Source organism: Eptesicus fuscus, chromosome 11 (assembly GCF_027574615.1).
Source record: "Eptesicus fuscus isolate TK198812 chromosome 11, DD_ASM_mEF_20220401, whole genome shotgun sequence".
In the NCBI taxonomy this organism is placed as follows: Eukaryota; Metazoa; Chordata; class Mammalia; order Chiroptera; family Vespertilionidae; genus Eptesicus; species Eptesicus fuscus.
Window position 1 is genome coordinate 49,573,855 of NC_072483.1, and position 14,689 is coordinate 49,588,543.

General features: G+C 42.2%; 1 protein-coding gene across 1 annotated transcript in view; it reads left to right on the forward strand.

Annotated features, from left to right (window-relative positions):
* The window catches only part of MAP3K20 (mitogen-activated protein kinase kinase kinase 20), a 140,365-nt gene extending 131,598 nt beyond the window's left edge, over positions 1-8,767 (forward strand). The window contains exons 18-20 of the mRNA XM_054723531.1: positions 727-801; positions 3,290-3,440; positions 6,725-8,767. Coding sequence (XP_054579506.1) covers positions 727-801; positions 3,290-3,440; positions 6,725-7,425 — 927 coding nt within the window. The 3' untranslated portion in view covers positions 7,426-8,767. The remainder of the gene's footprint in view (positions 1-726; positions 802-3,289; positions 3,441-6,724) is intronic.
* The last annotated feature ends 5,922 nt before the right edge of the window (positions 8,768-14,689 follow it).

Sequence of the window (14,689 nt, forward strand, 5' to 3'; positions counted from 1 at the left end):
TTTTTTAACACCATCAGAAGCAATAACAACTCTAATCAAAATAACAAGAAGAACAAACAAAAAACCCACTAGCCCAGTTAAATCTCAGCCGCATTTGCTTTGTACCCAGTTCACAGACACCTGGGATGAAGGGGGGTTGAGGAGAGGAGAAGAGAGAGATTCATTTCTAATAATGACCATTTTCATCAAAATTAAAATAGGATCCAAGGCGTACACTTCTTCGTTGATCCTTTGTTTTAATATAGTGGGAAATGTCTCCACAGTTTCCTTTGCATGCACAGCTTTGCCAATAGCCTGATAGAGGGGAGAACAGAGTGGTTGGTTGTTGAAGCCACTGAACCAGCCACTGCTGGAGGAAGGTACTTCTCAGTTCTTATATTATTAAGGATTTCTCTTCATTGTGAGAAAGTTTTCTGCTGATGCTTCAAAATATTAGCATGAATGAATGACCTAATGATAGGATTGAGTGATATATCAGAAAAGAGAAGATGGTGGGAGACCAGAACTGGATGTTTGTAAATATATGAAAGGATGTCTTATGAAAACCAAAACCCCATACACTAGCATGCTATGAGTAATCACATGTGAACCAGTGCGACTTCCATGCTAACCTGACATTATGCCCCCATTTGCCAACTGTGTCTGCTGCAGCTGGCCTCAAAGGAACATGCTGTAGCAGAACAGGCTGTACCGTTGCCCTACACTGGCCTAACTTTTGTTTTTCAGCCCCCGTTTGTAATGGAGAAGTGGATTGTAGGAATAACAAACAATCAGACTGTAGAATGTACTGTCACATATGAGGTAAGCTTGGGAGGGGAGGGGTGGGGGGGTGGAGGGGTGGAGGGGCTGGTGGCTTTCTCAATAGGAATTTATTTGCTCCCTCAGAGTGCTTAAAATGTATTGGAAGAGAAACTATTAAACTAATGTGAATATGGGAAGATCAATATAATTACTCTAGCAAAGTGTTGAGAAGGAAAGAGAATAGGATACACTTACCTAGATAGAGATTGAAGTAGTCATTCATTCATTCATCAGTTAATGTCTGAGCACCTCCTACATGCCACATAATGTGTTATGTATTGGGGATGCCAGTGAATAAAACAGAGTGCTTAGAGTTTAGGGGTAAGAGTAGATCCGTGATTCTTCACAAGGATAGACTCAACTTCAACTACCTTCCAGAGGTGATGGGGATCTGTTATCAAAAACATATTCCATAGATTTTATATACAGAAAATTACAAAAACTTACACTAAAAAATATACTATTAAAGTTAAAATTTATATATTTAGCAAATGCCTACTGACAAGTATTGTTCTGTGATTAGGATAGACTAAATCTGTAGTCTGTTGAGTCTTCTATTCCAGTGGGGGAGGGCGGAGATAGAGAATAAATAGGTAACAAGTAAATAAGTGATGTCAGGGAGTGATAAGTGCTAACCAGAAAATGGTGAGACTCAGGCATGAGATTGCGTGACCAGGGAAGGCCGCTCCTCTGAGGAGGAGGAAGAAGCAAGAAACAGCAGAGGAAAGGCAAGTGCAAGTTCCTGAGGCACAGAGGGCAATGACAAAGCTAGAGAGGTGGGCGGGGCTGGAGCATGCAGTGTCATGGCCAAAGGGAGGAGTTGGATTTACTCTCAGCACGGTGGGGAAGCCAAGTGCTTAAAATAATCTAATTGTGTTTTGAAAATTAGCAAGACTTCATGGCTGATGGGACGTACAAAGTAGAGAAACCCTGGGGGACTGGGGCAGAGGGGGCCAGTCATAGCCCCGAGTCTTGGCACACGTGGAGATATTGGTATGCATCTACCATCACTATGATGTGCATTTCATGCATTCACTCAAGTATTCATTCAAGGAACATTCAGTAAGGATTTACTATGACCTACGCACTGTAAGAGGAGTTGACACATTTTAGCTCATCGATCTTGTGCAAATACCGAAAGACAGGTAGCATTGTCTTCACTTGGCAGCTAGGGGAAATAGGCTCGGAGAGATGAAAGGTAGCCCCAGGTTTGAGTTGTCCGTGTCATTGTGGGTGGAGTCCCACCAGGTCCTCTGACTGTAAACACAGTTTCCACTCTTCCTCAGCTGTCCCTTCTGTTCCCTTCCCAGCGGTGAGATGTAGGAAGTTAGCCTCCAAGTGGACTCCATGCACTAGCACACTATGATGGTCTTCTGAGCCGTCTGGGTCTGGCTTTTCAACATTAGAATCCAAACCCTAGCCAGTTCCCTGCCCCAGGGTGGCCCAGTGCTGGAGCCAATAGTCTTACAGCAGCTATGTATCCTCGCCAGCCAGGGTGCACAGGGTCCCAGGGATGAGGCACCTGAGAAATAGCATTAATTGTCAAAGGTTGCTTGCAGGACACAAAACCTAAAAACAGAGGTTGATTGGTCTTGAGGAACTTGGAATCTAGACTATTCTGGAGCCTGTTGACCAGTCCCCACCCCACCACCAAGGAAAACCCTCTTTTTGCTAACTAGACAGTGATAATAGCTAGACTTCCTCTCTGCCTTCCTTAGTAAGGAGACACACTGCACCAAATTCTTCTCTTCTCCTTCTGTCTCCCCTTCCTCTTCCTCCTCCTCCTCCTTCTCAGACTCCATGCTGGTAAGCCACTGGCATCTGTAACTGTCACTCCAGGGCTCTTTACACATGCTTTTGTAACCTTATTGAATCCTGAGAGGCTCTTGAATCCTGCTTCGTGACACCTGGTGAGTAGGGAAGTTTGGGAACAAGAAAGTGCTGTGTCCTGATCTGGTGTCCTCTTCTTTTCCAAATTCTTGGTAATGACTCTATCCTCTCTCCCTTTTGTATCTGTTGCCATGCACCTTCCGTGGGGTAATTAGTCCCACCAAACTACCCACACTCACCCGGTTACCCTGCTGATCAGAGGCAGTCAGGCAAAATGGTGATCAGATTTTATTTATTCAGCAAAATGTCAGCTATCAAGTACTATAAACAGAAGAAATTGTTTTTTCATTTCTTATTTAAAAAAGAAGTAAGTTGAGATTGGCCAAATATAATAAATTCTGAGAGAAGACAGCCACATTTTTAATGACTATACTCCACTAAGGAATAAAGTGCTATCATCTGGAATAAAGTGGTTAAAATGTGTCTTTTAATCAAATTACCATATTTAGGCAAACCATAAATATTTCACCTAATGCATTTATTACAGTGTTCTAAGAAGTTAAACTGAAGTGATATGATAACCTGATTTTCTTTCCTTCCTATTTTATTAACATGTGTATATTTGGTTGTGGGTTTCACTATTTTTTTTTTTTTTCAGAGTGATGTTAGAACTCCCAAAAGCACCAAACATGTTCATTCGATTCAGTGGAATAGAACGAAACCTCAGGATGAAGTGAAAGCCCTCCAGCTTGCCATTCAGACACTATCCCCCAACTCAGAGGGCAACCCTGGAAGCAGGTCTAACTCAAGTAAGTTAGGCGTGCACTAGACTAGACTCCAAACCCTTAGGTACCAAATTCTCATGCCAGGGACAAGTGCCACTCTGTGAATAGATACAGCTTTCTAATATAATATTTCCTTCTTCTATTTTTTTAAATGTATTTTTATTAATTTCAGAGAGGAAGGGAGAGAGAGAGAGAAAGATAGAAACATCAATGATGAGAGAGAATCACTGATTGGCTGCCTCCTGCACAACCTCCACTGGGGACCGGGCCCACAACTCGGGCATGTGCCCTTGATTGGAATCGAACCTGGGACCCTTCAGTCCGCAGGCCGACACTCTATCCACTGAGCCAAACCAGCGAGGGCCCTTCTTCTATTTTTTGAATACTTGTTTTGAATGGTATTTATGGACTTACAGATGTGAGCATATTATAATAAATTTTAATATTTGGATAACTATGACAAAACATGAAAATTAATGACTATGTTATATTGCTAAATAAAGTAAGTATATCTATTTCTACACATATATATTTAGTTTTCAAAATTGTAGATAAATATATGAATCTTTCATGTCCAACAAACATTCTTATGAAGCTACTGCTATCACTGGGGCAACTTCCTGAGTCCTGAATACCGTATATACATCAAAGCATAGGAATGACATGAGGAAGGAGGGAGGGAGAGCTGAAGGGAGGAAGGGAGGAAGGAAAGGAGGGAGCGGGAAAATATAGGTAGGAGAGGATAAAGAGAAAACATGATATGCATATAATGGATAGTGGTGATGGTAATTATAGATGATATAAAGAAACAATTTAGAAATAACATGGAGGAAGGCCAGCTGACTTGATGGTAAATTAGTCATCATTTGGTAGATTCAGGGAAGAGGTTCTGACCGTCACCTTTGTGGGTCCAGAAACTCAAATACAACCCAGAGTTATGTTCTGTGACAAGCTAAAAAACACATGGGGGATGGATGCATAAACCCCATGCAATTCAGTTTTTATTGTGAGAAATATACCTGCAAACAAACCAGAAATACATGTTTTCTGATCAGTGCATTCTTCCCTAGTAAGAAAATCTACCTGAAAAGCCATATCAGAAGGTTTTTTGTTGGCATGGAGACAAAGGACCTTGATGGCTAGTGTCACAGAGTTATGAAGGCCTGGCTACATGTCTTCTACTATAAGGACTGGTTTGTCAACCAGCCCAGATATTTTTACATATGCACCAGCCAGAAGGCCCAGAATCCTGGACAGTAAGCCAAACTCTCCAACAAATACTTTGATAGCATGCTGGACCTGCCTTCCTCTGTCAACACAGTTGATTGGGTTATTTTCTTTCACAATTGATCACAAGAAGATATTCTGACCGCCGTAACTGGGCTTGAGTTTTTACCGGCCTTCTCAGCCAGAAATGCATCTTCAAACATCTCTTAGGGCATGCTGTCTCTACAACATGACTAACCCCTCTTGTAGGTGTTGATCCTCACTAGCTTCTCTACAGAAGGAACTCTAAGTTCTTTCATTTGCTAATTCAACAATCATGTGTTGCATGCAAATACTATCAAGCCTTTAAGGACTTCTTACTATAACAATTTTCCCCTCCCAAACAATTACTATTTTAAGGCACATTTTACTTCTGTAGGACTGTCATAGTCATGATCCCACTTGATTCATGCAACACCTTTGATCCATACAACACCCTACCCTTGAAATCTGTAGGGGTCTTCTCTCTCCACGTCTGCTGTAGTTTTCTCTTTTCTTTTCTTTTCTTTTTTTTTAAAGTATATTTTTATTGATTTTAGAGAGGAAGGAAGAGGGATAGAGAGATAGAAACATCATTGATGAGAGAGAATCATTGATCGGCTGCCTCCTGCACGCCCCCTACTGGGGATCGCGCCCACAGCCTGGGCATGTGCCCTTGGCCGGAATCAAACCTGGGACCCTTCAAAGGGAGGCTACTTGCTGGCAGAGAGAAGTGAGCATCCTCTGTTCTTGTCAGAAGCTCCATCAGGAGCTCAGGGAGGACCACCAGGGAACTCAAGAATGTGGGCAACGTAGTGCGGGGCCCTGGAGAAAACAGGAGAGATCCCAGGTGTGAGAAACTTGCTTATTTACTAAAATATAGCCTACAAAATGGTTCCTGTTAATTGACCATTTTCTTTTACCTTAACCTGTTCCGGTTTGCTTCATTTCCATGCCAAAAAAAAAAAATTTTTTTTCTTTCTTATTCCTGAACCTCAGGAATCTCTCCTCTAGAGATACGAACTGTCTTTCTTCCAAACAATCTCTAGCTGTCTCCTGTTGGAATCCAATTTATTTTACCTGCAGAGTTCTTGAGGACTTAAAAGTGCTCGCTGAGAAAAAGCTTTTTGTTTTCTAAATGTGCCCCTGCCATCCAAACACACTCACACAGTGTTTTCAGAAGTGAGAACATGGCTAAGTGGGAAGAAGATGGGATTTAGATGCAGAAGGGCCCAGAATTAGTAGCTGAGTGGCCTTGGGCCAGTTACTTATTTCCCAAACTTGCTCCTCCTTTATGGAATAAGATTATTAGTATTTATTTGCCTAAAAAGAATAGCGAGATGATTAAATGAAATAATATAAATAAAGCATATGGAACAATGACAAGCATATAGCATATAAGTGTAAATATATAGTGTAAAGGCCTTTGATTTTTTAAAAAAACGTATCCTATATAATAAAAGCCTAATATGCTAAGTGACCAGTCGGCTGGTCAGCCATTCAACCAATCAAAGCATAATATGCTAATGATGTGCTAAGGCCACTCAATGCTCGCTATGCCTGCACTGACCACCAGGGAGCAGACAGTCAACTGGTTGATCAGTCACTATGACATGCACTGACCACCAGGGGTCAGATGCTCCAACTGGTAGGTTAGCTTGCTCTGAGGCCCGGTGGATCGGGACTGAGCGAGAAGGGCTGGACATGCCCCAGAGTCCTCCCGTGGTCCCTCCCCAGCTGGCCAACCTCTCGCGTCCCTCCCCAGCTCCGATCGTGCACCGGTGGGGTCCCCCGGCCTGGCCTGCACCCTCTCACAATCTGGGACCCCTTGGGGGGATGTCGGAGAGCCGGTTTTGGCCCAATCCTGCAGACTAGGCCGAATTTGTGCACCAGGCCTCTAGTTTATAATAATAAGGGAAATGTCCTTATACCCAGCCTAGAATTTCCATGAATGGTAAAGCTTAGAGCATCCCAGGCTTGCGTTATCCAGAGACAGGCTGAGGAATTAGGCAGTGCAGCTTTGCTGTTGACTTAAGAGATGCTCACTTCCATTTCTTCTGCAGATGCCGATTGCCAGTGGTTAGACACTCTGCGCATGCGGCAGCTTGCCTCCAACACTGGTTTACAACGCTCCCAGAGCAACCCTATCCTGGGGTCACCCTTCTTCCCCTACTTCAACGACCAGGATTCCTACGCTGCTGCTGTGAGGCGGACCCAGGTGCCCATGAAGTATCAACAGATTACACCCATCAACCAGTCCAGGAGCTCCTCCCCCACCCAGTACGGGCTCCCCAGGAACTTCTCTTCTCTGCACCTCAACTCCAGGGACAGCGGCTTTGCCAGTCTCACAAACGACAGCTCTTTGGAGAGGGCCCAGTCCTCCAGCAGGAGTCGGAACAAGTACGAGCGCGGGAGCGGGTCGCTCAGCTCCTCTCCCCGGGGAAGGTACAGCGGGAAGAGCGCGCACTCCCCTCCTGCACGGGAGAGGTACGCGGGGAAGTTCTACCGCGTCCATCAGTCGGCACTCGGTGCGCATCAGTCGCCTGACTTCAAGCGAAGCCCCAGTGACCGCCACCAACGCCGGACCATCCCAGGGATGCCTTTGAACCCCGAGACGGACTCGGGAGCCGGCGAGGAGGAGAGCAGAGTCAGCGAAGGAGGCTGGACGAAGGTGGAATATCGGAAGAAGCCCCACCGGCCGTCTCCTGCCAAGACTAGCAGAGAGAGAGCCCGCGGAAGCTACCGCGGGAGGAGAACCTTCTGATGAGTTGAACTAGATGAGTTATCTTTCCGAAGCAAGCTTTAAAAAAAATAAAATAAATTTAATGGGTTTTCATAATATGATGCCTTCAGATAGAACTGACAAGAAGACAACTTTGCCATTTTTTTGGATTTGGGAGAAACGTTCTAATTGAAACTACTGCCAAACCAGACCCTAAACGATGGATGTTGGTAGACCAATGATAGTAACTAGACTTAAACACAATGCACTTATTTTCCCCCCAAAATTAACATTTTCAGAGGAGGGGATATTACTGCCATCGTTTTACCCTAACCTTTGAGGAGGGGATAATACTGCCATCGTATTACCCTAACCTTTGCTGGTCTGCTTAGCAAGGACCTGGACTGGCATGAGGTTAAGTGGGGCACTCGTCTTGGGTGCAAAATTTCAGGGAGCACCCCAAAGCTCAACAATCAAGAGAAATAAGATGTTAATGCAATACTTAAATAAGTGAAAATTAATGCAAAAAATATGCGACAAAAATAATCAAAATCCTAGATAAAGACAGAATCAATATTAATGATTTTTCTTTTTTGTCTAAGGCTCCAATATGGCTTGACAAGGTGCTGTTACTGATCTTGTCTTTATTTAAAATTTTGATATTTTGTTCAACATGATTTTTTGGCATTAATTTTCTTTTTTTTTTTAATATAATTTATCTTGATTATTGAGCTGTTCGGTTTTGAGGGGTTTTTGTTGTTGTTTAATGTCCCCTTAAATTTTGTGCCCAAGGCAAGTGCCTCACTTGCCTCATCCTAGTCTCAACACTACTGGTTAGTATTTATTTTAGTGAGATATTTGGGTTTTTATTATGGTCAGAGCTGAACTGATTTAGGTCGTCATTTTTAGGCAATAAAAGAATGTTATTGAACTTAACGTTGATTACGATGCATATCTCATTCATTAAGACTCATCAGAAACCAAAGATCTAGGAGATTTGTGGTTATTTTCCTAAGCAACTGGAGGCTTTTGAATATTTTTTTCAACATTTTATCAAAGGAGGGGAAAAGAGGGAAACTTGGCATGTCAGAAATCTAAAATCTGTAAGGAAACCACAGAGCAGGATAATAATGTCACAAGCTAAGAGCCAGAGAAACTTAAAATTACCAACATCCTTGTTCCAGCAACACAGTAAATACATCTTTGCAGCAAGAAAGTGCTAAGCAGCTGGGGGCAAAGAGGTAACGGGTGCAGATGTGAGAAAACTGCCTGCCATTTAGGATGGGAATTGTGGATCCAACTTGTGAAATTTTACAAACCAAAAAGGCTGGGGCTGGGGGGACTGGGGTATGCAACAAACTTATTATGTGTCAAATAAATTAATGTCACTCAATATATTCTGAGATTCTGTTCAACATTCACTCACCCTAAATATCAAGTGTCCCTTGCCATGCACAGGATTCACCATGCCCTGTAGAAATCCTGATGACACCCTGGTAATAGAAATCATTCATCAAGTACATGCGTACATTATTCCCAGAGTGGCTGCCCTGCTCTAATTCAGTGCTCGGGCCTGTTGGGGAAAACTGTATTTGGGTAGCATTAAAGTCAAGGTTGTAGGAAATGACCTTTATTTACGAGGGAAGCTGTGAACTAAACCTTGCTTCAACAACTTGAGTTTATAAGTCATATTGTGTGCCATCTGCATTTACAAGCAAAAACAATGGGAAATGGTGAAATCAAATAGCGGGGCACTCGTTTCCATCTTGGATATCTTCTCTAAGGTTTTAAGCTCCCTTTGGATCCTTTCTCACTAAGCTTATATCAACCACAGTTTTTAGGTATGTTCCCCCTTGTTTGTGTTTAAACTTAAAGAAAAGTGGACTAATGCAAAGTATGCTATCTTAATGGTATGCTACATTCAAATGCAATTCAAATATTTTCTTTGACTAGAATTTTTGGTAAGTAGCTGAGCACAGGGTCTTAACTGAGTCACTCTGAAAGGAACACAAAATATGGTTTTAACTACTAAACAAAAATGTGAATTCTGGGGAATTATTTAAAACTAGTTTAAAAGGCACTGTAAATGATTGCTGGTTTTCCCTTCTTGCCTTTCTTGGGCCATGGGTTAGAGAGTCCAAGCTGGTAGTAAAATAACTTAGTGACCTCGGCCCTATTTAGTGTAGCAGCTGGTCACAAAGAGGTTATTCCAACAGTCCGCACAACTGGCCACTTTGTAATATCTCGTGGGAAAATACTTGTCAGCATCAATGCTCTCGGTCAAAACCAAAATAAGAACATCTGGAGTCTGCTTATTGGTTGTAAAAATAATAATAAGATTTGGATGTTCTGCCCTGGCCCATGTTGCTCAATGGTTAGGGTGTTGGCCCAGTCAAGAGCACATACCTGGGTTGCAGGTTCAACCCCAGATCCAGTTGATGTGTCTCTCACATGGATGTTTCTCTCTTTCTTTCTCTCATCTCTCTCTCTCTCTCTCTCTCTCTCTCTCTCTCAAACTCAATAAATAATAAACAAGAACTAACCCGAATAATTACATAATCCTAAATATGTAAAGGAAAACATTTTTTTTAAATAATTTTATTGATTTTTTATAGAGAGGAAGAGAGAGAGATAGACAGTTAGAAACATCGATCAGCTGCCTCTTGCACACCCCCCACTGGGGAAGTGCCCGCAACCAAGGTACATACCGGAATCGAACCTGGGACCCTTGAGTCCGCAGGCTGACGCTCTATCCACTGAGCCAAACCGGTCTCGGCTGTAAAGGAAAACATTTTATCAAGGGTTATTTATCAGGGATTACTTAAGATATAATATAAACTGAAAATTGCTTTCAACCAATTCATGAATTTAGTTCATAAAGTAATAAAAGTAAGCTGCAATGTTTAAAACTATGCATAGTAAAATTTAGAACAGGAAAATCTGACCTGGGAATAATCAGATTAAAAACAATGGGTACACACAAAACCTCTTAGTGGCACAAGTGATAATTGGTATGAACAAAAGAAAATTTGATATATAAAAATCTTCATTGTAAAATTTAAATTGAAAAGAACTGACCTCACGGGAAGAAAATTAGTACAATAAAAAAATTTAATATGAAAATGAGAAACTATTATGTTGGGTAGAGAATCAGGAAATTAAATTGACATAATGGCATTCACTCCATGAAATTCTTTCTTGACAAAAATAGTTATATAGTTCTGCTTTAAAAAAAAATTTCCCATAGATATAGAGTCAAAATTTTCCCCATGGATATAGGTCAAAACAGCAAGATCAGAACATCCAGTAGTTTAAAATAATGACAGGGTCAGAACATTTTGGCCACAGCTCAGGGCATTCTGACTTAACTGCAACTGTTTCTGTTCAGAAATACCAAATATTGTATGTCTTCTAAATGCCTTCTTTGTAACTTACCATTTCACCTCAACAAGTTGGTACAGCTATGGCATGCATCTGAGACACTGGCTCTCAGAAACTACTCAGTTATAAGATGCCATGATTTAGGTTGTGCCAACTTGTTCATTGAAATTTTGAATTGTAGACACTGTATTCAGGAGGCTTATAAAAAATCTCTTGCCATCATTGGATTTGAGAAGCTACAATTAAGGCAAGATGCCTTGAGGAAGTCAGAGCATAAGACCTGGACCCAGTTCCATCTTGTATTACTGGAATTGGTTTATGAGATTCCAGAGGTAGAATAAGTGCCAAGTTCATGGTCAAAATTGTCAAGGCATTAGTATTGCAGGTACCAGTGACTTCTTACTCATTGCCCTTTCCCTTTGAGTAACCAGCTGGCCAAATACTACATGGCCAAAGCAAGAGGGTTAAAAAATGAAAGCAACGTATGACCTCATAGTTCATTCAAAACTAAAATCAGGATGTACTTTTCAGAACCGACGTTCCATTTACTCAGCTGTCCCAAAGATTTTCCTCCCCTATAATCCTAGATGAATCTCACTCAGCTCTCAGGGTGCAGCTGACATTTGCTTCCTCCAAGGCCTCCCCACATAGTTCCAGCCACTTTCTGCATTCTGTCCTCCTCTTAGGAACCTTTTGCCACACACTCCCTTACACCATTACTTAACCCTTGCCATCCCCCTCCTCTGCAAGTTGTGAGAACAGTGCAGTGATGCCACAAAATTGACAATAGGAAAAGAAGACTAAGTCCCAAGAATTAATTGATGGAATGGCCACAACACTGCAATACCTCTCAGGCCTGAAAAACATATTTGTAAATCAGATGGGAGCTATGAAGCAATCCAAAGAGAGCCTGAGTCTTTTAGAGGCAGTGGCAGGATTGCAGGTGGGTTTGGGGAAAGCCAGGAGTGTCAGCCTTGGAAGCCCAGATAAGGTTATCCACAAAGGAAAAGGTTAGCTGCACTATCCACATCATGGAGGGCATAGTCATGGAGGCCCATGCACAGGACAGTCTTGTCCAGTAGAGCTCCTCCCAAACTGACTTGAGAATCTACCCAGTCGCAGAGAGATAAACCTATTGTGGAGATGGTCATGTCTTCCAGCTCCTGTTACCTTTTCTGCATCTCCATTTGCCTCTCCTCATAGCAATCAAACACCACACTACAGCCCCACTAAATTTGCTACCATGCCTTCTCTTGTCTCCAAAACTTTTACTCCCTCCATCAAGCTTCCCCCACATTGTCTGGCTAAGTCATCCTTCAGCTCTCTGCTAAGATATCATGACCTCCAGGAAACCTTCCCTGTTCCCCACCCAGCTCTGGGGCAGGCCCTTCCTGATGTGTTCAAATAGAACCTTCTGTTTCCATCATATGTCTCCCCCTTTGTTATCATTGTCACAAAATTTGCTTGTCTGTATTCCTCACTTGACTATCAGCTCCATGAAGGCAGGGACTATGCCTGTCTTGATCACCAGTGTATCTCAAACACATATTTGGTACTCAATCTATTTGTAGAATGAATGCATTGATTGATTAGCTCATTAACCAGGCTAACAAACCATCAAATCATCTAAATTCTTGTTTTAATCTCATGCTCATTAAGTGACCTTAACAACCATCTCTGATCAACTTTAGAGTTGTATTTCTAGTGTTCAAGTAATTGCCACTTTTATGCATCGGTCTTTTGTGAGTTTTGCCAATGGGAACTGGCCATTGAGCACAGCTCTGAAACAGAGATTATGTTTTTGGACTTATTGCTGAGAGCAGATTCTAGGTATACCAAAGGCCCCCAACAGAAAGGTCTGTCTGTTTTTCCCAAGAAGCAGCCGCTGACATCATAGCGAACTCATTTCCATTTTGAACTCTACCTAGTGTAGTACTATCAAAGCAGGCTTTCAATAAACACTTGTTGCAGGAATAAAAGACAATAGAAACACTATGTATGCTCAAGAAATTCACACACAGACACTGTCTTTTTAGATATTTATAGAATTCCATTATATCACTTTTCAAGGGCCCAAAGTTCTGTTTTTGTTGTTGTTGTTTTAATTAATATGTAGGAGAGCAAAAATAGTTTTCCCTCTATACTTGTAGGATCTTGGCTGAAACCCTCTCCACCCCCATAATAAAAGATAGATTAAAAGGAGAAAAACAAACAGAAATGTGATAACATGTCTAACTCCTGCATACAAGGGAGAGATACCCAGGAAAAAGGAGTAACTCCCCAAAATGGCCCAAGCCATCACCTTAATACCATCTCAATCTAAAGACAAAAGCAGATGTTGGTGAGTAGGGGCAGGGAGCCAGGTATGGGGGTGACCAGGAAAAGCACAGTAAACAGTAAGGTTGCTGTGCAGGTTTAAGTCATTGCCTTGCCCATTGATGCGAGTTTCTAGAGATTTGGTCATCCTTCTCTTTCCTTACAAATGAAGGTTTCCCTTATATCTTTTACAAACAGGTAACTTTACTTGCTTCCAGAGCTTCAGTTTCTTAAAAATAACGATCTAAAATGATCGTTATGACAAAGAGGCATATTTTAGGGCAACAAATTCTGGTGTATTTCTGATATCAATTGTTCCTAATCCTGGTGGGTTCTACAGTCCTGCTGGGGCTGCTTCTACATCTTCACTGGAAGCCTGACCTGGCTGTTGCCCCTTTTTGTACCCAGAACACCAGGCACACACACTCCTGATACCAGATGATGCCTGTTCTGGCTGAGACTGCGGGAGACTTAGTGTTGGTTCAGGGACAATTCAAGATTTGTCAGCTGGCTGTGACTGATTATCAAGATGTCCAAACTGCCTCCTTTGCTATGTGTAAGCAATTTAATTTTGTGCCTAATTTTAATCTGCAGTGTACTGTATGTTTGCATCTGCTGTGTTAAAGCATTCATTAGCATTTAAAGGGGAGCTGATGGTATTGATCACTCTTATTAAAACCAAAAACAATCATGTGGCATTCTCTTCAACCACTGAAGCCACAGCCAAAGTTTATATACTCAAAACACCAGCAGGAAGAGAAGATGCGATATGAAAGCAGGGATTTTAAAGTGGCATCTGTTACAAGCATTTATGGTTTGGCACCACTCTCCCCACCCCCAGCTTCCCAGATTTTGAGCTTCCTGAAGATAGGAAACTTTTTTTTTCCTCTGAATTTCTACCACCTGGCACAGTGTCTGGCACGAATAAGTTTTCAATAAATTTTCTGATGAGTGAATAAATTAAGGAGTGAAGATGAAACAACCAGTGCATGTTGTAAAAACGTTTATTTTTTTTAATAGACACTCTATGTAAGAAAACTCGGTGGCTGAAAATAAGCATAAACATTTGTTATCTCGCACAGTGTCTGTGGCTCAGGAATTCGGGGTTGGTTAGGTGACCGATCCTGGCTTGGGTTTCTGATGAAGTCAGTCCAGGTGCTCACTGGAGCTGCATTCATCTCAAGGCTTAACTGGCGCCGGAGGGTCTGCTTCCAAGACAGTTCTCTCCCTGGTTGTTGGCAGGAGCCTTTAATCCCGTCTCATGTGGACCTTTCTGCATGCTCATGTGTCCCCAGGACATGGTGGCCAGATGCCCCCAGACTGATCTAAGGCAGTGGTCGGCAAACTCATTAGTCAACAGAGCCAAATATCAACAGTACAACGATTGAAATTTCTTTTGAGAGCCAAATTTTTTAAACTTAAACTTCTTCTAACACCACTTCTTCAAAATAGACTCGCCCAGGCCGTGGTATTTTGTGGAAGAGCCACACTCAAGGGGCCAAAGAGCCGCGTGTGGCTCGTGAGCCGCAGTTTGCAGACCACGGATCTAAGAGGACAAGGTGAAAGCCACCATGTCTTTTATGACCTAGCCTCAGAAGTCACACTCAGT